The 21,768-nt window shown below is 36.2% G+C and overlaps 1 protein-coding gene across 1 annotated transcript in view; it reads right to left on the bottom strand.

Annotated features, from left to right (window-relative positions):
* The window catches only part of GPR158 (G protein-coupled receptor 158), a 317,486-nt gene that overhangs the window by 144,862 nt on the left and 150,856 nt on the right, over window positions 1-21,768 (bottom strand). Inside the window, exon 4 of the mRNA XM_003786747.2 lies at window positions 8,564-8,787. Coding sequence (XP_003786795.1) covers window positions 8,564-8,787 — 224 coding nt within the window. The remainder of the gene's footprint in view (window positions 1-8,563; window positions 8,788-21,768) is intronic.

A 21,768-nucleotide genomic window follows, 5' to 3' on the forward strand; every position in this document is an offset into this window, starting at 1 on the left:
GAGAAGTCTTCAAAACAACCCCATTTAAATAGATTCTCCCCAACCACATCATCTCTCCAAACCTATAATCCTTTCTCACTTTATTTTGTTACTTTTCCTCACAGCACTTAGTACTGTTTCTATCCATTAATTTATTTACTCACTTCTCTTTACCTGGAAAGATTATGAACCACATCCATAGGATCACAGATGATGCCTGTTTTGTTTACTACATGTAAACAATGCCTGGGAACTTAATGCACCATCGATAAAAACTGAATGAGTGAGTGAATGACTTATAAACTGATTTCTCTATATCCAGACACATATACCAACTCTCTGGAGCTAGTTCAATAATTTATCTTTCCTGCCTACAGGATTAAGTCCAAATGCTTAGCCAGGTTTCTCACAATTCATATTAAAATATTTCAATTTCCCCAAATGTGCATGTGCTACTATAATCCTTTGCATTTATGTCTTTCTGCCTGGAATATATCTTACTACCTCCTTATCAATCCAAGCAAAAATTCATTTTTTTGTGAAATTCATTTTTTAACACTCTTATTTACCACTTCTTTGAAGCCTAGACCACCCAGTACTGTACATATGCCTATTAACAGTTAACACTGAGCATTTTCTACAGGCAATTAATTGTAATAAGTTTAGAAACATACCACACATTTGAATCTTCATCATAACCCTATGATATTAGATTTATTATTCTCTATTCTTTTACAAAGGAGGAATTGACATAAAAAGAGGTTGGTACTTTACCTAAGGTTTAAAAACTATCACATGTGGCTGAGTGTGGTAGTTCATGCCTGTAATCCCAGCACTCTGGGAGGCCAATGCAGGTGGATTGCTTAAGCTCAGGAGTTCAAGACCAGCCTAAGTAAGAGGTAGATCCTGTTTCTACTAAAAATATGTAAACTAGCCAGGTGCTGTGGCAGGTGCCTGTAGTCCTAGCTATCAGGAGGCTGAGGCAAGAGGACCACTTGAGCCCAGGAATTTGAGGTTCCTGTGAGCTATGATGCCATAGCACTCTGGCCTAGGCAACTCAGTGATATTCTGTCTCAAAAAATAAATAAATAAAAATAAACTACCACTTAAGAGGCCAGGAAAGGAACCTAGATAAATGGACTTAAGAGTCTGTCACCTTAATAACTATTCTCTACTGCCTTGCCAAGTACCTCAACACAATATAATACATATATTTATACACACACACATACACATTTCCTTAAATTCCTTTCTTTATTAGACTGTTAGCTTATCAGGGGCAAGCCAGTATCAAAATAATCTTTGTAAACCTAGCTAAATATTCATGAATGAATGTTAATCAAAAAATCATTATATAATTGGGGAAGGTCTTTTGCTTAATATTTCATGAACTTTAATAATTCTAGGAATTTGGAAAAAATCCCAATGATTGATTTCTCACAATATTTTTCAAATAGTAATCCATTTACTACACAAAGAACATTAATTTTTTTAAAAGTTACTTTTCACATCCTTAATAAGTAACTGGTTTTATCATTCAAATACACATAAGTAAAGGTGAGTGCCTCAATAGAGTCTGGTAATGGAACTGGGTAAATGTTAAGCATTTCATATCTCTTAAGATGTATATAAACATGTTATAATCATTTTAGTTGTTCTTCATAATCCATAATTAGTGCTGCTACCACCAGATGGAGTAGGAGGTTATTTAAATGATATTTCTCAAGAAGCACATTAAGAAAAAGATCAGTTCAGGCAAGCTATTTTTCTCCACTCTTCTGTTTCCCTCATATTTAGCCTCACTGCCACCTTGATGTTCACAGACACATGTGTGCACACATATCCCAAAAACATTACATTTTTGCTCCTTGGGTAAAGGCATTAAAGGAAACCATTAAAGCACACCATTAAAGCACAAATACTATGTATGAACTAACACCAATGAGTGGAGCCAAGGAACATACAAAGCCACAAAGTTGGTGCCCTGGAAGAATTTAATTTATTCAGTTCAGTAGGAGGCATCTAGCAAGAATGAAATACACACAAACTTTGATGAGGCAGAGGGAATGAGGCAAAAAGGTTTCATGCAGGCTGAGAACTTAAGACTACTACAACGGGGCTACTGGTTGGCTACAGGTTGGCTGGTTTATTTTTTTCTAAATTTAAGATTAAATTTCATTGTAAACATCTGACAGATAGTATAGCACAGTAGTTGACAAATATAATGGGCTATAAAGTCAAACCGACCTGAGTGTACTTTTCCCAAGTAACACTGGATTACTCTCTTTAAACTCTCCGGGTTTTGGTTTATACAAGATAAGAGTAACAGCCAACTTAAAGAGTGACTATAAGAACTAGGTAACTCCAAAGCCATTTGCTATCATTTTATACTATTTCATTTTCATCATAACCTAATACATTCTTCTTTGTTTGCCTGTAACTACCAACCCTATACTGGAAGAGAAAATGTGTTGGGAAGGCAAATATACCCATTCAACGCAAAGCCTGCACAGCTCAGATATGAAAACTTGATGTGAAAGGAAGAATTCATATCAAGTTTAAGATTTTCTGACTGATATAAAATCCTAAAGAAAGTAGGTATTTCTAGGTAGAATGGCAATGTGAACAAGGCATACAAGGCCAATTTCCTCTCTTTCCAAAATAGAAATTATGTAAGTTATACAAATTTTGAAAAAAAGTCTATATTAGCAGTAAGAATCAGTCATGAGTACTGTTCATATTATCAATCAAAGAGGAATTTTTTAGGTGGATAGAATGCAGATTGAAAGAAACTCTTAATGGTCTATCCCAGTGGTTCTCGACCTTCCTAATGCCACAGCCCTTTAATACAGTTCCTGTGGGTTGTGACTCACAGGTTGAGAACTGCTGGTCTAACCAGTGGACCAATTCCTTGAGAAAAAAAAAATTCTATGATTCCCTTAGCATTGAGTGGATGAAGGTTAGTTACAGTATATAATGAGCATATAAAGCAGAAAACAGGACAAATTTAAAAATGTTTTGGGGAGAGGCAGGAGCAAAGGAGGGGCAGTAGGTACATGAGTCTCCCTCTACAGTGACTGCTCCTTAAGAGAAGACCAAAGAGTAAACGTCCCAAATCTCACTAACATGATGCTTCGGCCTTCTCCCAACACTCTCCCTGCCCTCTGCTGTGTCATTAACTGATACTTGTCTGCTTTTTTCAACCTTCATTGCAGGCTTTGGAGTTATTCTTAACAGAATTCTGTTTATCTTCCATTTGACTATAGATTTAATATGGGAAAAGATAATAATAATGAGACAAAGTCAGTACAGTCGAAAAAATTGGAATCTTATCATTTTTGAAGAACTGCTTCTGAAATTGATTTATAGCAAAAAATAAATGTAATAATGAAAATATTTGAATTTTTGGTGATATTCTGGAATACATTTCATCTCTGAAATATAATAAGCATGCATTTAGTACAAACATACATCATGTTGTTAAGCTTTGCTTTACTGCATTTTTTATAACTTGGAGGTCTGTGTGAACCCTGCATTAAGCAAGTCTGCAGTGCCATTCTTCCAACTGCAAATGCCCACTGCGTATCTTGGTGTCACATTTTAGTAATTCTTAAAAACATTCAAACATTTTCCTTATTGTCATTATTGTCATTCCACATTATGGAAATATAGGATTAGTAGGTTTTGATGTTATTACTGTAATTGGGGGGGATGTACCATGAACTATATCTATAAATGACAACCCATGTAAGAAGTTAGTCTTCTGACTTCTCCACTAACCAGCAGTTTCCCCATCTCACTCCTCCTCCTGGGTCTTTCTATTCCTAGAAACATAGTGATATCAGAATTAGGACAATTAATACTCCTACCATGGACTCTAACTATTTAAGTAAAAAGAAAAGTTGCATGTCTCTCACTTTAAGTCAAAAGCTAGAAGCAATTAAGCTTAGTGAGGAATGCAGGTTGCAAGCTGAGACAGGCTAAAAGTGGAGACTCTTGTGCCAAATAGTGAGTCAAGCTGTAAATGCAAAGGAAATGTTTTTGAAGGAAATTACAGATGCTACTCCAGTGAAACACAAATGATAAGAAAGCAAAACAGTCTAATTGCTGATATGAAGAAAGTTTGAGCAGTCTGAATAGAAGATGAAAGCAGTCCCAACATTCCCTTAAGCCAATCCTAATCAAGAGCTAGGTTCCAACCCTCTTAATTCTATGAAGGCTGAGAGGTGAGGAAGCAGCAGCAGAAAAGTCTGAAGGTAGCAGAGGTCAGATTGTGAGGTTTAAGGATGAAAATCGTCTCTATAACATACAAGTGTGAGGTGAAGCAGCAAGTACTGGTAAGGAAGCTGCAGCAAGTTATCCAGAAGCTCTAAGATAACTGATGAAGGGGGCTACACTAAACAACAGATTTTCAAGTAGACGAAACAGCCTTTACTGGAAAAAGAGGCCACTTCAGACTTTCATAGCCAGAGAGGAGAAGTTCATACCTGCCTTCAAAGCTTCAAAGGACAGGCTGACTCTTACTAGGGAATACTGCAGCTGACAACTTTACATTGAACCCAATGTTTGTGACCATTCCCAAAGCCCCAGGACCCTTAAAAATTATGCTCAATCAATTCTGCTCTATAAATGAAACAACAAAGTCAGATGGCAACACATCAGTGTACAGCATGGTAACTAAATATTTTAAGCCCACTGTTGAGACCAACTGCTCAAATAAAAAGATTCCTTTCAAAATATTACTGTTCATTGACAATGGACATGGTAACCCAAGAGCTCTCATGAAGATGTACAAGGAGATTAGTGATGACATTCACGCATGCTAACATAACACCCATCTTGCCGTCCATGGGTCAGAGTAATTTTGACTTTCAAATTTCATTATTTAAGAAATATATTTTGTAAAGCTCTAGCTGCCATGCATAGTATAAGAATTCCTCTGATTGGTCCAGGAAAAGTAATTTGAAAACTTTCTGGAAAAGATTCACCATTATAGATGCCATTAACGAAATTTGTGGTTCATGGGAAGTGGTCAAAATATCATCATTAACAAGAGTTTAGGAGAAACTGATTCCAGTCCTCCTGGATGACTTTGAAGAGTCCAAGGCTTCAGTGGAGGAAGTTGCTATAGATGTGGAAGAAACAGAAGTAGAATTAAAACTTGAAGATGTGACTGAGTTGCTGCAATCTCAAGATCCAACTTGAATACAAAGGAGTTGCTTCTTATGAGTGAGCAAAGAAAGTGGTTTCTGGAGTTGGAGTCTTCTCCTGATAAAGATGCTATGAACACCACTGAAATGACAACCAAGGACTTAGAATATTATGTAAGCATGACTGGCAAAGCACTGGCAGGGTTTGAGAGGACTGACTGTAGTTTGAAAGATACTCTACTGTGGGTAAAGTGCATCAAATAACATTGCATGTTATATGGCTAAGCGCCTGTGGCTCAAGTGGCTAAGGTGCCAGCCACAGATACCTAAGGTGGCAGGTTCGAATCCAGCCCAGGCCCACCAAATAACAATGGTGGCTGCAACCAAAAAATAGCCAGGCATTGTGGCGGGTGCCTGTGGTCCCAGCTACTTGGGAGGCTGAGGCAGGAGAATCGCTTGAGCCCAGGAATTGGAGGTTGCTGTGAGCTGTGATGCCACAGCACTCTACCCAGGGGGACAGCTTGAGGCTCTGTCTCAAAAAAAAAAAAGTTCCATGTTATAAAAAAAATTTTAAGGAAAAGATGATTCAATCAATGTGACAAACTTCACTGTTGTTTTATTTTAAGGAACTGCCACAGCCACCCCTATCTTTGGCAACTATGACCCAGATCAGTCAGTAGCCATCAACACTGACTCTCCACTAGCAACAAGATTACAACTTACTGAAGGCTCAGGTGATTGTTAGCTTTTTTTTTTTTTTTTTAGCAATAAAGTACAACTGTCCCTCAGTACACAAAGGGAATTTGGTTTCAGGACCAGATGCCTCCCCAGTGCCATCATATACCAAGATCCTTGCATATTCAAGTCCCTCAGTTGGCCCACTAAGTTCACAGGCTTCGCGTCTCCTGAGCACTATATTTTCCACCCAGGTTTCATTGAAAAATTCCATGTATTCTTGACCTGTGCAGTCAAACCCATGTTTTTGAATGACCAACTATAATTAAGGTAAAGCACATTTTCCTCAGACATAATGCTATTACTCACCTAACAGACTATATAGTTTCATGGAAATCTAACTTTTATATGCACTAAGAAATGAAAAACTTGATGTGACTGGCTTTATTACAGTATTTTCACTATTGCACCTGTGTGGAACTAAACCCACAGTATCTCCAAGGTAGGCCTGTAATAACAGCAGCAGTTGTAATACTGAAGATGTATCAGCCACAGTGCTAAGTGCTTCTATAATTCCACAATGGAAAATCAGATAACCCAATTGAAAAATGAGCAAGGGCAGAGCATGGAGGATTTTTAGGGCAGTGAAACTAGTCTACATGATACTAGAATGGTAGATATATGTCATTATACATTTGTCCAAATCCATAGAATGTACAACACCAAGAGAGAACCCCAATGTAAACCATGAACTCCTAGGTGAAAATAAAATGGGCAAAAGACTTAAATAGACACTACTCCAAAGAGGAGATAGAAATGACCCATAAGCACATGAAAAGTTGCTCAACTATCACTAATCATTAGAAAAATATGAGCAAAAACCACAAAGAGGTACCACTTCACACTCATCAGGGTGGCCAAATTTAAAAAGAAACAACAAAACAGAAAATAATGACTACTGGTTAGGATTTAGAGAAACTGTAAACCTTGTGAGTTGTCAGTAGAAATACAAGACGGTGCAGCCTCTGGGGAAACAGGTTTGGTGGGTCCTCAACTCACTAAATGTAGAATTACCATACAATCCAGCAATTCCACTGCTAGGTACATACCCCAAGATTGAAAGCAGGGATTCAAACAGATACTTGTACATGAATATTCTAACAGCAGCTTTTTTCACAATAGCCAAAAGGTGGAAACAGCCCAAATGTCCATCAGTAGATGAATGGAAAAGCAAACTGTGGCATATACATACACAATAAAATATTATTCAGCCACAAAAAGAAACGAAGTTCTGTTATCATATCAAGGAACCCTCAAAACATTATACTAAGCCAGACAGAAAAAAATAAATATTGTATGATTCCACTTATATGAGGTATTAATAGTAGGCAAATCTGTACTGATAGAGTAAAAACCAATATGGTTTATTGCTTAATGGGTACGGAGTTCAGTTTGAGATGATAAAAAAGTTCTATCAATGGACAGTAATGATGGCTGCATAACAATGTGAATATATTGAATGCCATTAAACTGTATACTTAAGATGAAATGTTAAATTTTAAATTACACATACTTTACCATGATAAAAATGTTATACTTATCTACCTTTACTTTACCAAAATAGTCATGAGAACATAATTAGGTTAATAGAATTTAAATAAATTCTAGTATGTTTTGTTTAAGAAAGTATTGGTTAAATAAAAAGCAATTTGGTTGTTTGTACTTTCTTGCTCCCTTAACGCTTGACTTTAATTTGGGCTGCATGTATTTGTTAATGAAACTATCTGTTTAAAATAATTCTAAAGTCTGTAAGTTTAACATAATATGTCCTAGAATTTCAACAGAAGCTTTACTGTTAACTTAAGGCTTCTTAATAGATGTCATTCACAGAGGAATATTTACTTTTTTAAATTTCTAACGGGAACACTTTATACACTTTCAATGAACTCTCTAAGTGAAACCAATCTATACAATTTGCCAACAGGAAGGGGGTTGTTTGAATTCAGAAAAGGTTGAAGCTTTAAGTTTTTCTCTTTCTGGTGGCACAAGTGAAGTTTCTGTGAGCATTAAAATCACAAATTCCAGCAACACTACATATAATCGGGTAACCAAATAAAGCTCCCCAGAAAGTTTTGCCCTAACATCTTACCACCCTGTCCACTCCCGACTGAGTACACAAATGCATATACTTCTCTTTGGTTTCTCAGAACAGAACCAAAGAACAGATTCTCTCAAAAGCTGTATAAGGCCTTCCTAAGATCACCATTATCCTGGGACACTAATGCAAGACCAAGCACAAGGTCATGAATAAATTCATTCTTCAAAGCACAATATGCTCAAAAATAGTTTAGTCATTTATCATTTTCCAATATGCCTAAGAGAAATGAAAATATAATAAACATAACAAAGCTCTTTAGATATGAAAAATTAACAATACACTGAGTGCTGGCAGAATAAGTTACTCTAGAAGCCAAAGAAATGATGTAAAGGAGAGTCCTTCAAGGCAGTGAGGCACTTGAGCTCCAGGTTAAATAGGGGGAAACATCCTATTGAAGAAAATATTAAAATAAAGTATCATATTTTAATCTCTATGTTTCTGGAAAGCTAAAGAATGCAACTCTCATACTCTATAATAATACTATAGAAGGTCTTCTATTTAGTGGAGAAGCAGCTGGGATTTGGATATTCTATTTGCGTAAAAAGGAAAGTGCTTACTCTATAACAAAAAGAAAGATCATAACCAGGGTACCTGGGTTTACCTTTGCTTTGCGAAAGTGGTAGACCACCAGCATGCTAATGAAGTCCAGCAGCATACACAGGGCTTGGAAGGAGATGATAGCAAGTCGCAAATACTTATCCTCCTGGACAAAGCACGGGCTGTCATCAGTGCAGTAGGGACAGCCCTCCCTGCACGGTAGGCAGACATGGGTTTCTTCTGACACATCCTTTGCACTTCCTGAAAAATGTTGATCAGGACCCCTTCCTGAAAGTTCCAAATAAAACCACAGTGTCATTTGTAATCCTCAGATAGGTAAGATTGAGCACAGAGCCAAAACACATCCCTGCCTCTTCATTCCTTCTCCCATTTATTAAAGATGTTTTGTCAACTGTCTTGCTAGGGGAGAGAGTTACTTTGCCTTTGAACCCAAACAAAATTTGTTTTAAGCCTTTGATTTTAAAATTGTCATTCACAGTAACTGAAGAAAATCAGCAAAAATGCAAATAAAACTCCCGGAGGGCAGGCAACAGTTTTCTAAGTTTTTTATTTCATTATCTACCACTCAACAACATTATCTACCACTCAAAATTCCCTAAAGCACAAGTCAGACCTCATAAATATTTGGCAGCAAATCAAAAGAAGGTATAAGAAAGTCAATGTTTTCATGTACCAAGTACGTATACCCATTACTTTTGGAACTTCTTGACCTAGATAGCACAGAATCCAAAGTGAGGCTTTCATTGCACTCCTTAATTCAGCAGGGATCCCATCTACCGAGTTCATTAGGTCTAAATTGGATAAAGTGGTATTTAATCAACAGCTGTTTGGTGTGCAATTGCCAGATGATGGTGTATCCTTTGCCAGAGTACAGGCCATAGTGACAAGCTACCATGTTATTTCCACTTTGCATATCCTTCGGACACTTTCACACTATTCACTTACTTCTGCTATTGATCTCCACATTAATGTTCAATTCTTCTGTCTCAGTTATCAAACTTAAGTTACCTCTCAAACCCAGCAGGCAAAGCTGCTCCTTAATTGTTGAGTTTAGCACCAACAAATACCCAATTAAAAGTTTACTAAAAAAAAAAAAAAAATCCAACTATTTCCAATTCTAAACTCAACATGTATTTAGTTCAATATACAACACAACTTTGATAACTGGAGGACTTGAGAGAGGCCTCTTGGTTAACAGTGTTTTAATAACACAAATTTAACACAAAGTTTATTTCTTTCAACTTCTGTTAAAGGTTCACAATCTTTCTACAATGTATTTGTCTGCTTTTCTTCCTCAGTAAAAACAAAAGCAACAACATAATTGACTATTTTGAATATTTGATGATTCAGGATATTGCTGTTGAAGAGTCATCATTCTGTTACACAGGAAAAAGTGTGAAGCAGCCATCAGACCCCACCCCTGAATGACCCTGTGACATGGAGAACTCACTAGGCCACTTTGGGTCTTAGTTTACTTCTTTTTTGAAATATGAACTGCTGTGGGGATTAAATGAGATGATTTATATAAACCACAATGACTGGCTCTTTCTCCTCTTCTCCAAATATAGAAGATGCAAAGAGGAATTAGGAATTCACTGGCATCTTAAAGAAAGGTATTACTGTTCAGAAAATAAGAAAGTCAGAGGGAAGACCTGAGACACCAGCAGAGTAAATGTTAGAGAAAGCACCTACAGAGATCTTTGGAAGTAGATAATAGTGAGGGAGTATAGACAGTAGAAGGATTTTTAATTCCATAAATGAAAACAGGAATTTTCTCAAAAATGCTGGAGTATGATCAAATATGAAGACTAAGAAAAGGCAATAAGATTGAATGATTACTTTATCCTTCAGTGACCTTTAAGATGGTCATTTCCAAACAATGGTAGAGATTGAAGTTCGGTTCTCAGGGACTAAGGACTAAGTAATTGATAAGATGGAATATTATTTAAATAATTGCTCCACTGAATGAAAAGAGCAAGAAACAACCACATACAATATGAATAATGAGATTTATAAAAAGGATTTTGTTTTTATATTTTATTTCCTTTTATACAGGTAAGATGTGAACATAGCTGTAGTCAACAACAGGAGCCACTGGAAATTGAGGAAAGATATGAGAAGACTGCTAAAGAAAGATTTGACAAGTTATGATTAAACATAATTAAGAGCATGGTTGCAGAAATGAACTCAAAGAATATCTGATATCTGTTCTCTAGAAAAAAGTAGAGGTAGATTAAGGATATTTAAAGGTAATGGTGTTATTTTGTTTTGTTTTGTTGGCAGAGAATAGGAGTCAGCCGAAAACCCCATTTTGAAGCAAAAAAAAAAAAAAGAAAATATGGAAGCCAATCTTTTTAGGTCTGGCAGAGGATAAACAAGTGGCAACAAAGTGGATAAGGGCAGAGAGCAAGAATCAAATTATAACTAGGAACCTACATAGTAAGAAGTTCCTTGTGACCTTTAGCTAACCGAGAGCTTATTACCATCTAATTAACATAGCATGGGTGGAGCTTTCATGAAGGATTTTGGGGAAGCCACATGCAAACTCTTATATAATTAACCTATTATGTAATCTGTTATGTAACTCAAACCTGTCAATCATCCAAAGTTGAGAAACACAATCAATCCTGCCAAGAGAAATGTGGGACAAACTAGTGAGCATAAAAGCTCATGGAGGCTGACCCTTCCTCTCTCTAGAACACAATTTCACCTTCTGTCATTCTGCCTAGCTTCTTCCTTCTTCACTGTCACTTCATACAGCTTCTTCCTTTTTCCTGTAATAACTGTTTGTGTGGCATTGCTCTGTATCTGTGATCACTCTGTCACTGGCTTGACTCGACACCAGTCAGTACTTATTCTGGACCCTGGGAACACAGGAGCAAGAAACATCCAGACAGGCCTCACAATCTTCTAATTTTATCCTTCTCAATAAAGTAGGTGAGAATGCATGTTGAAACTGAAGAAGGCAAGTTTTGAGGCTAAAGACATGAAAGGCAGAAGTAGTGTCTACACATGGAGTACATATATACTACTATATATACATAGTAGGAAACAATGTATTCGTCTGCTTTTCTTCCTTAGTAAAAATAAAAGCAACAACATACTTGAATATTTTGAATATTTTATGCTTCAGGATATACTGCTGTTGAAGAGTCATCATTCTGTTACACAGGGAAAAGCATATGGATTTTAGTGTTAGGCAGCCATCATATCCACCCCTGAACAACCCTGTGACATGGAGAAATATATTCTCCCCCCCTTATAGACAGGGCCTCAATCTGTCATCCAGGCGTGAGTGCAGTTACTGCTGCCTCAAGCTCCTGGGCTCACATAGTTGTCCCACCTCAATCTTCTGAGTAGCTGGAACTGTGGGCATAAACCACCACGACCAGCTGTTTTTTATTTATTTATTTATTTATTTATTTAGCTTTTTGTGGATAGAGGGTCTCATTATGCTCCCCAGACTTATTTCCAACTCCTGGATTTCCATTGAGCCTCTCACCCTGACCTTCCAACTGCTGAGATTACAGATGTGAGCTACTGCCCCTGGCCTGGGGCAGTCATCTTATGTCTTGTTGGATCACTGGCAGAAAAAGAATCCAGCTAGAGTAAGATGGTATAAGTTACCAGGAGACATAGGCAAGACAGTCTGTGAATTTTCTACAATTATCAGTACCACACAAACAAATGGAGAGGATTAGAGCAGTAGAGAAGGAAGAATAAAGGATTGTGCTACTGACAGTTTTAGGCTTATTTTCATGTGATTAAAAATGTTCCTCCAAACAGCAGGAGTGTAAGAAAGAGGGCATGAAAAGCGAAGAAGAAAAGCCAGCACAAGGCAGTGTAATGGAGCTACAGCCTTCACTCCCTGGGGTAGCTGGTGCTCACTCCTCCAGGGACCTCTTGAATCTGAGTCAATCATGGAAATGGAGAAGGAATCATCAACCTTATTCACTGACCAAAAGTGGCCAGAGTCGTTAACTGCTTCACATTTCTGTGTTATGAATGTATAAAGCCAAAACAGATTCCTGCACCCAGTTCTGTGACTTCAAAGGTGCTCCACAGAAGAACAGAAAATGAGAAATACGTGATGAGCTTCCAGATACAAGTGCATTTATGCAAAGCCAGGAAAAACCTTCAGAAAATGGTCAAAGCAATGGCTAAGAGGTAAAGCCAAAAGCAATGTGAAGTGATAAAACCAGGAATCCAATGCAGATACAAACCTGAGGACTAATAGAGCATACAAGTCAAATATTAGAAATATGAAAGCCTAAGATACTGAGAAAACAATGAGTTAACGCTGGAGTACAAACTGGATAAGCAGAAAGTTGTCAAGGATTCAGAAGGTGTGATGAGGGAGACTAAGATGTCAAGAGTCACAGAGCACTGAGGATTAGGAGACGATGAAGCATGAACTCTAAGATTCAGATTTGGCAGACAGAAGTTAGCATTTTCCCTCTAGCCAAGACAGAAGAACAGGAATTAAATTCACCTTGCCTCAACAACCAAAAACAATGGGCAACATTTTGATACTTGATGGTTTTACAGACCCAGGATATTAGCAACTAAAGACAATATTCCTAACAGGTGCAAAACTTCTCAAATAAAAAAACATTACTATAAAAAGAACAAAAGTTAAATTAATTTCTACAAAGTATCTGTAGAAAGCATTGTTTGTTTTGTGAAACAGTCCTTCTGAACCCAATCTTTGCTTTCCTCCTTCATCTACATAGGCTGACATTTTCTCACTGGATTAAGAAGCTCCTGGCTACCTTTAAGCCAAATAATGTATGCTATTTACATTCAATACAAATAAAACTTGGAACATTACCCATATCAGAAAAGGTATAATTCTCAAAGATGAAATGAGCAAAGACTGTTTAGCACCCTGAATCATTCAAATCTGAAAAATACTGCAGCACGTTAACTGCTTAGTCTATCTGAGCTTGTCAGCTTTTGTAGCATATGACCACATCAAGCAGTCTTAGTCTGTCCTTCAAGGTTTGTAAAAATTTTCATTTTTAACCAATCAAAATGTGACAGTATCTTTTCTCTCAGAACCAAATCTATGGTTCATTTCTAGCAAAGTTAAAAGACCTAACTGTATTTCTGCCTCTTTTTAACAACCATTATTTTAACTTTGCCCCAATTTCTTAATCTTTAATTGTTATTCTATTGTACAGTATACAATTCTGCAAATAACCCCAAATCACTTTTTTGAAAGAGATATGAGAAACAAATGGGAGAATAGCAAACTGAAAGAATCTGACAGAAACAAAGTCTTACTCAACTCAACAACATTTTCTTTTTGAGTTCCAAATTATGTCAGGCACTGTCTTAATGCATAAATCAGTGAACAAAACAAAGATCTCTGCTTCGGTAGAATTTATATTCTAATGGGAGAGAACAGACACGTGGGTAGTTTATAGTGGGTGAAAAATATTGTATGATAAAGCTGAGAAGTTCCAAGAAGACCAAAAATTGGGTGAGGTGAGAGGCATCAAACATACTAGGGGTGGGAGTTGCAATTTTGAATAAAGTGGTCTGAATAGGTTTCATTCAAAAGTGATATTTGAGCAAAGATTTGAAGGAGGTAAGGCAGTTACCCATTCTGCCTTGTGAGTGAAGAGAATTTCTGGCAGAGGATGAAGTCAGAGCAAAGATGCTGAGGTCAGAGCGCAGCTAGTGTATACAAGAAGTGCAAAGACAATGGGTGGCAAGAGCAGAGTGACTGTGGGCATAGCAGTGGATAGAAAGTCAGAAACAACAGGGCCTGACCACAGAGAGAGGACCACAGCAGGGACTTGGATTCTGCCTTCCGTAATGCAGAGAGCCATGGCAGGGTTTTGGGTAGAAGAGTATGCACATTATGTTGTTAAAGTATTGCCTTGGTTGGGCATGGGAAAAAGAGGGAGAGAGACGAGAAGCTATTACAGTAACCCTGGGAGAACTGATAATGACTGGGACCCCAGTGTAGCAGTAAAAAAGGGTTGGATACAGATAAGAGTTTGAAGGTGAAGTCAACAGGATTTTTTTATGAGTTGGCTATGGCACAAGGGTAACCCCAACGTGTTTAGCACAAATCAGTGGAAGAAAGAAGTTCCCATCAACCAAGATGGGGAAATGTATATGGAGAAAGTTCTGGAGAAGATCATAAATCCATTCCTGACATGTCAGTGTGAGGCTGTCTGCCAAAGAGATCTAAGTAATGACTTCAGAAAGGTATCTTAATATATAATTCTGGTGTTTGGGAGAAAGGTCTGCACTGAAGATAAATACCTGAAGGTAACAGGCATTTAGATAGTATTTGAGCCATGAGACTGATGAGACCACAAGAGAGGACACCTTGGGCACCCCAATAATAATGCCAAACAAAATCCTTAATCATCCAAAACCATCCTTGCTCTGCTTCCTGTTTTACAAGAGGCACTGCATTCTTTCTTTCTATAAGTACAAATGCAAAAAGCTTTAACAGGAAAACACATTTTCTCTTGATATAAATTAATTTGCCACTATCAAAGCTGCTTTCTTGGTCTTGGTTCCCAGAAAACAGAACCTAAGATAAGGACATGGACATAGATATCTAATTTAGAAGCTTCCCAAGAGATGGAATGACGGAGGGAAGAGGAGAGATAAGATCGAGTGATCAAGTAAAAAGAAGGCAATAAAGTGTGGATTGATTCAGTTGGCTATTACAGTGGGCAGTGGGGGATCAATTCTCTTCTAAAAACTGCACACCAGGCCCCTCAGGTTTGTTTCTCCAAAGGATGGGAAACTAGAACATGCATGCAGTGATTACAAATCCCTTTGTTTGATCAGTGTTCCAGGGAACTTGAATTTCCCCACACTTCTGGGCAAGGGCTGACCAAGCTTAGAGGGCTTCAGAGAAAGCCCTAAAGCTGAAAAGGAAAGAAATTTCTGTGCATACTTGAGGTAGGATACCAGCAGCAGATCTAGTACAGTCGACTACAGGCTGAAACTAAAACCGAAAGTGAGTCAACAGTACGTTATGCAGGGCACAAAAAGTATGTTTCATCACCTCCACGTTTCAAAGTTGACTGTGTCTCTGATACCATTCCTACAGAATACAATTTGATCAGTGCCCCCTAAATTTGAACAACATGCAAACCATGTGACAGATACAGAGAAGTGAACAAACTTCGGACCTGGCAGGTCACAAAGATGATGTTAAATGCTTTCCTCTACATTCACAAAGCAATTTATTTTGCAGAATTAGTTTATTCTTGCCTGTGGTCCTTTTTTTCTTCCTTTATAGAACTACATCTCTATCAATTTGTTAAAAATAGTAGAGAATGAAATTAATTACTCCCAGTTTAACACTGCTTTTAAAGAGTAGATTCCTCTCCAGTTTACTCTGTTATGTTGGCTGTAACCCCACTGTTGTATGGGAGATAGTCTAATGCCTGGGCTGACAAAACCACCAAAATAGTGTTTTTAAGATCTGGAACCTTAATAAGCTTAACTCAGCACCAAAGGAGCCACCATAATTTCAGGATAGCAAAAAAGTGGCAAGACAGATTTTTCTTCTGATTTTGCCAAATTTAACAACTGATATTATAGAATATTATCAAAGACCATCTGTCATTCGGCAATATTCTAAACATCTGAATTTAGGATTATTGTTTCTTCTGCATGAGATACATCCTAGGGTAAAAATAAATAAAAATTTCTTCTGCAATTAAAAATGCAGGACATTCTTTTAGAAATTTACATGTGTGGACTAAATTTCTATATTAACAAAAAATTATGCTTTCTTCTTTCTCTTACTAGAAAATCTTATTCCTAAGTCAGACTTAGATATTTTAGCATTCCCATACAAAGGTATATATATCTTTCCATAACCCAATTTTATTATTCATCTATCTTTCCTAATTAAGTCCTCTTCCACATTTATACAATTTTTTATACATGTAAATCAAGGTTCTTTAATAATGACTGCAATTTTCTCCGATTCTGACTTACTGAGAAGACTGAATCACTTGTCTAGATTCCACCTTTTAAGGCAGAGAATGGGAGGTATAATTCAGGAACATGAGACTCTCAACTGTTGAAGAGTTTGTTCTTCCTGTCCAAAGCTGGACTTAAATGTGCTTATCCTGCCCCATTATTACCAGAGGTCCACAACAGTACAGAGAGCTTTCAATGACTGATTCACTGTCTCTGCTCAATTCTCTTTCCAAAGCTCTAAGCCCTTATGATTTTCTTTACTTGCCTATGTTATTCTACCCCTATTTACTAGAGTTCCATAGATCTAGTAAGCTAGATCTATATACTGTAACAAAATAAAATTGTGAGCTAAGAAAACAATAATGATTTTGTATCTTTGTTTTCCCACCTAGATTAAAATTACAAAAGACTCAATGTACTAGGCCATAAAATACACTCTGTTATCTTCCTGCAATGATAGTGAACAGTCATTCTGACTGCTGAATTAGTAGCAGCTAGATGTAAGGTTGGAAACTGAATACAACTCCAAACCATTCGATATTTCTTGATACAGGTAATACTAAGTTTCCTCAGCTCGGTGAATATTTCCATATTCATGAATAAAAAGGCAATTTGTTAGAAAGTAAATTATGGTCATAATTTTTTCTTTATGCTCAAAAATATCACAAGATAACTCACAAATTGGCAAATGGCAACTGATGTGCCACATAAGAAACTTCCTCTTTAATACTTTAACTTCTCTTGACTATCAAAACTCATGAGATTCCACAAGAACACAACAATGTAAAACAAAGACAAAGTACAACCAAATATCAGGAACCTGATTTCTACAGCTCAAAAAAGGCAACTAAAATTAAGGTTCAAGCTATCTACATTTCCTAAAGGACTCAAAGAACAATTTAATAATCTTCTAGTTCAAAACTATTTTATCAATTTAGGTAGAAGTTCTCTATCTAGGAAAAGAGAATATATGTAGCTAACAAAAATGACACTACTACTAAATAATAATGGGTTCTTCGGTAATCTCTTCAATGGTACCTCAAGCTTAGGGCTGTTTAAAATCTCACATTCCATGACAATCATGGTTAACGTCTGTTTCTTTACACATTCGGTACAGAATGCATTATTTTATACATACTGTATATTTTGTAAATAATTCATGATAAAAGTATTCTCTCAAAAGAGTCAACTGATCTATAATGTAAATGTTCAGTTGAAAATAATATTCAACTCAATACATCATTCTTCATATTCACAAACCATGTATGCTTAAGAATTTATTCAAAATGGTTGCTAGTACTCCATGGTGTACATATACGAAATGGTATTTTTCGAGATGCTAGAAACAGACTAGAAAAATACATTAAGAATATAAGAAAACACAGTTGACTTTGGAATCTATGGGCAAATCTGTTTCAAAACCTCACTGTATGGTAATTTGATTTGGAAATCTAAGTTCTGAGCAACTTGAAACACATCCTCCAAGCACAGAATATCAATCTGCTTTCCCAAGTTTAAAAATTCTTGAAAATGGTACTAGGAACTTATAACAAATGCTTCCTGAAGATAAATAGAAAATACATAGAGCTATTAGCTTTGGCAATAGCAGCTCTTTAGTTCCTTAAATGGGTGATCAAGTATGCTGCCTTAAGCAAAAACACAGAGAAGGACATTGGGAGAAGGTCACAGTGGCATTTACAGGACATTTGAGAAATCTAAAACATTCACCTATAAACATGAGCCTGCCAAAATACAGTGTGACAATTTGCAAACACTATGCTAACTTATTTGTTTGCTTGCCTTAATTTTATTTCAAGGACAAAAAAAAAAAAATAACAAAACTTCTAATTATTTTTATATAGGTATAGCTTTATATTTATATAAATTAGTAAAAGTATAAACCTTAGAATGGCTAAGTAAACCATAGTGCATTATTAAAATCATGTTTAAGAAAACTATGTATGACATTTAAAATGAATATATTCCAAGTTTCTAAGAAGATCATATATACAGACACTTGCTGTAAAACCTAAACTGAAAAGAATTAAGTCAACAATAGACTACTGAATGGTCTTTTTTTTTTTAACTTCTTATAGCATAACTGTGTACATTAATGCAATCATAGGTGAATGGTCTTTTAAATTCTAATTTTCTATACATGCCAATGTTTGTTTAGCAAGCATATATTTTTATAATAAAACTTTTAAGCCACAGCCTTTTAGATAGCAATAAATTCACTCTCTTACATGATTTTTTTCCTCTAAATCCTAAAGATCTAATTAACAATGCTAGATTATTGAAAATTTTCTGTCCTCTGAATTGAAAACAAAGATAATGTTCTGAAAATCAGATTTTTTGGAGCTTTTGGTCTTGATAGAATTTAAAATTCAAAGAAAATCTATAGGAATTATACAAAGAAATATTCATTCATATTCTCTTGATAGATGTTTATAAATTTATACATAAACTATTCTTTGTGAACCATCTGAGAGTAGGGTGAAGATACTGTATCCCTTTATCCGTGAATATTCACTCCAGTTTTTATGTCCTATGAAAAGGGCAATACCACATTCTAAGGAAAGTGGGGAAATTTAATATAGATATTATATTATCATTTAACATAAAGCCCATATTCAGATTTCATCAATTGTTACAATTATATCCTTTGTGGCTACTTTTTTTCAACAAAGACGAAATCCAGAATCATGCATTGGCTTTATTTGCTACCTTTCCAGTCTTAGATCTAGAATAGTTCCTCGATATTCCTTTGTTCTTTTTGACCTTGATGTTTTCAAAGTGCACAAGCCAGTAATTTTGTAGAGCACCTCTCAGCTTGGGTTTATCTCATGTTTCCTCATGATTTAGATTCAGATTATTGATTTGGGGCAGGAATACCACAAAGGTTATGCTGTGTCCTCAGCGAATCCATACCAGGAAGCACAGGTTTGTCCTAATCATTGATGATGCTAACTTTGATTATTTGGGAAGGGGGTATACCACAAATTTCCTCACTGCAACTTACTTTTTTATTTGTAAATAGTAATTTTTGGAGAGATATTCAGAGGCTTTGTCTAATTTTTTGTCAGTTTGCTGAATCTAGATATTTAAATTTTTATTTTTTAACCTTATACCTAAACAAAACAGTCATATAGGAATATGTTTTGAATGTTATATTTCATTTTTAAAACTTTATGATTTTGTATAAGTAATTTTACCTAGGAAAAAAGAAAACAAAAATCATACAATTCCATCACACAGGTAGAATAGTCACTAATACATTAGTAAATAAACTTTCTGTCTACCACAATGAGTTAATGTGTGGAATGAATGACAGTCAAATTTCCTTACTGAAGATTCTTTTAATGTTTGGGGAAAGATGATTAACTTCAATATATCTCTAATTCGTAGTCTAATAAAGTAAAATAATGCAAATACATAAATAATAATGAAACAGGTAAATAAGGGGGGAAATCAAAGATAGCAACATTTCAGCCAGTAAGGAAAAAAAGATTTTGCAGGACTAGAGTATTATACCTCAGACCACAGCCCAATTTTAGGACAAGAGGGACTGAAAAAATTCTGAGCTCTGTAATTATAGTCCTCTGCTGGGAGGTGGAGCAGAGCCTGGCTTATAAGAAGGAAAATAGGCAGAATATTTGAGAAAAGGCATAAGCAGAATAAACACAAGCTTCCAAATAATTGTGATCAAAGTTATATTTTAGAGCGTTTCTGTTACACATGTTGATTAGAACTATGCAAGGGACACAGCCACAACATAAACTCTGTACCTTACAAATGCAAGCAATGTGGCCTAATTGTATATATCCTCATATTAACTGGAAATAAGAAAAAAATTTTAAAACTAAGACTAAATCATGTAGAAAAAATAACTTTACATTTAATTACCTCATTTAATCATTGTAACAATTCTATAAAGCAGATTATATTATCCCAATTTCACATACAACAGAAAGTCAAGGTCAGAAAGTTAGACAATTTGGCCAAGATCACAGGGCTAAGTGAGTAGTAGAGCTAGGATTCAAACCTAAGATTTATTCCAAAGACCATATACTTAAGTTATTGTGTTACACTTGGGTAGAAATTCAACCCTGAGGTTAGCAACCAGGGAAGTCCAACATAGTATGAGATGTGTCCCAGTAGTTGAAAAGAACAATGTCAGAGGTAAACAAGGTAAGTGCAACAGTCAGTACTCCACATACATTGGCAACACTGGGAAATCATCCACTAGCAACTAACCCCATCTGCCAGAAACATTCAGTGATGGGACTAATCTCTACAAACAAGACTAATGATAGAAAATAAGAAATCTGAAAATTAGGCAAATGCTTGAAGCAAAAACATAAACATGATCAATCAGATGAAGAATTTTTCTACTATAGTTGGAGTAAAACTGATTAGGACTAGGCTTTCATAATACAGCAAAAGTTTACCTCGAGAGCCAGACTACAAGGCTGGAGTCAGACCAGCAGCAAAAGCAATGATGCTGATTATGAGAATGTGATTTTTAATCTATTCCATCTAAGTCTTAGATTTGTTCTAGAGACTAATATGGAAGTCTACATAAAGCCCAATATCTCTCTTTCTAGCCATGAAATCGAGGGAAACAAAGGATAAGGCTCAAACATGATTTAAAAAAAAAAAACAAGAGGTTCATCACAGAAACAAGCTAGCCTTGCTGAATGTTTTGCCTTTGAGAGACACATCCCTAAGTTGCCCTTTCAAAGAGTTGCCCTCCTCCCCCCCTTTTTCCCCAAACAATACACTTTCTAAGACTCTCATTACTCTGTCGTCACTTCCCCCTCCATCACATGCTTCTCATATCAGTAGCACTGGACTGTGAAGGAGGGACTGTCATTTTTAGATATGGGTCATTTGTAAGTTGGGATTTATCTGTAAATGAACACAATGTGAAGTCAATCCAAAAGACAAAGGAAATTAAGGCTGAAAGGCTGATAGTATGCCCACATGAAAGGGAAAAGAAGTTTAACCAGAGACAGATCCATACTAAGATAGATAGAATGGAGGAAGATGAGCTTGTCACAAGCTTGTATTTCATCAACCTGGAAGTGAACAACCTGGATTTGAAGCGACAGCTATACATCAGTACTTGGTTATTCCAAAATCCTGCTACTGTCCAGACGTCAGACCTATAGCTCATATATGACCACCATTTCAAGAGAGATGCCAAGAATAAGGTCTCTGGGATGTCAGCACAATTTCAAATTATGTCATTTGAATGCATCCTGTTGGTCTTTGTAA

The sequence above is a fragment of the Otolemur garnettii genome, unplaced genomic scaffold, assembly GCF_000181295.1.
Source record: "Otolemur garnettii isolate 467f Iridium unplaced genomic scaffold, OtoGar3 scaffold00019, whole genome shotgun sequence".
Taxonomy (NCBI): Eukaryota; Metazoa; Chordata; class Mammalia; order Primates; family Galagidae; genus Otolemur; species Otolemur garnettii.